The sequence below is a fragment of the Tupaia chinensis genome, unplaced genomic scaffold (genome assembly GCF_000334495.1).
Source record: "Tupaia chinensis unplaced genomic scaffold, TupChi_1.0 Scaffold000561_1, whole genome shotgun sequence".
Lineage (NCBI taxonomy): Eukaryota > Metazoa > Chordata > Mammalia > Scandentia > Tupaiidae > Tupaia > Tupaia belangeri.
Genome location: NW_006160074.1, coordinates 4,124,321 through 4,126,030, shown reverse-complemented (window position 1 = coordinate 4,126,030; position 1,710 = coordinate 4,124,321). Strand labels below are relative to the sequence as shown.

Here is a 1,710-nt window from a genome sequence, read left to right as displayed (position 1 = left end):
TGTCTTTCTTTCTTTTTTTTTTTTTTTTAAAGAATTATTTTATTTAACTTCATTTATTTTGATTTGAGCAAGAGGGGTGGGGTGAGAGCGAGAGGGAAAGTGAGAAAGCGAGCTGCCAGATCTGGGACTTTAACCGAGGTCAGCCATGTGGGAGTCCAGTGCCTTTAACCACCATGTCACCTACCAGCCTCTGAACATGGTTCTTGATTGACCGAGACCCAAATAATAGTAGTTGTTACCTGAACTTGTTGGACATACTTGGGCAGGATTTCAGCGATGTACTCTCCAAAAGCTGAGAGCTGCTTGTGGACCAGGTCATTTTTTGGCCTGACAGTAGCTGGAAGGAAAAGACATATTTAAAAAAGGAATGGAAAATGTCAATACATAGTCCTGCATTCAATCTCTTGGTCTTGTAAGGGGTGAGTTCTCTCCCAGCAGTGTTCCCTGCAGAACCATAAGAAAAGTGCAGGTGGAGGGTACCTCTTCAAGACAATAGGAAATAAGGAAAACAGGGAAAATGCCATGTCAACCAGTAAGAAGTCCATAGACTTATTACTGCACCTGGGGTGTGTGCCACTTCTCAAAATTATTCCATGGTTCCTCCTTCACACTGTCTGCATTTCTTTCTTTTCTTTTTCTTTTTTGGAGAGGGTTTTTTTTTTTTTTGCTATAGGGCGTGTGCACTCGCCAGAAAGACAGAGAGACAGAAAGCAAGAAATCACTCCCCAGGGGGGATGGCCACGCCGCAATCCCTTCTCCTCTATTCTCCTCTTGGGATCTTGGGCATGCACACACATGCACCCAGTGTGAGTTTAAGCCACCGGGTCCAGGACTCGAACTATGGTCGACTACATGGGAGTCCAGCGACAAAGCAGTTATGCCAACTGTTTGTTTTAAAGAGAGATTTTTACTATAGGCGGGCTGGTAGGTGGTGTGTGGTTAAGGACAAAGGACTCCCACATGGCCGACTGAGGTTTGAGTCCCAGGCCTGGTGGCTTGCTTTCTCACTTTCTCTCTCTTTCGCTCCTTCTCTCACTGTGTCCCTCTCTGGTCAAATTAAATGAATAAATAAGTAACTTAGTTAGAGAAAATAATTCTTATTTAAAAAGAAAATTTTTGTTATAGGGTATGCACTCATTGGAGAGACAGGAAGTGAGAAATCAACCCCCAGGGGGTATGGCCACATTGCAACCCCTTCTCCTCCACTCTCCTCAGGGTTTTGGGCACGCATGCACACATGCCCGCATTAGTTTAAAGCTGCCGGGTCCAACCGAACAGCGGTCAACTACATGGGAGTCTAGCAACATAACCACTGTGCCATCTGCTGCTCCCATACACTGCCTGCATTTCTATTACAGCAGGATCATCTCAGCTCCCCTACCAAACAAGAAGCTCTTTATGGATGGGAATCGGAACTTCTGCTTCTCTGTATCTCCTCGGCACTTAGGTTATGCCAGGTTCTCAAGATAAGAACCACAGGGCCCTCATAGATTATGTGTTTGAAACCTGCTTTGGTTGGTATTGATGAGAAAACTGAGGCCCAGAAAAGGGGAATTGTCAGGGCTTTTGACTCCTACTCTGCCGATGCTGACAGTAACCTAATGAATCCATACACTCATTCATGCAGCCCTAAGCCACTGAGCATTCACTACCACAGGCTGCAAGGCAATGGTGAAGTGTTTTCTTTGGAGCAGACAGAAACTCTTTACC

General features: G+C 45.3%; 1 protein-coding gene across 1 annotated transcript in view; it reads right to left on the bottom strand.

Annotated features, from left to right (window-relative positions):
- The window catches only part of NDUFS3 (NADH:ubiquinone oxidoreductase core subunit S3), an 8,516-nt gene that overhangs the window by 4,142 nt on the left and 2,664 nt on the right, over positions 1–1,710 (bottom strand). The window contains exon 3 of the mRNA XM_006157827.3: positions 240–337. Within this exon, the coding sequence (XP_006157889.1) occupies positions 240–337 (98 nt within the window). The remainder of the gene's footprint in view (positions 1–239; positions 338–1,710) is intronic.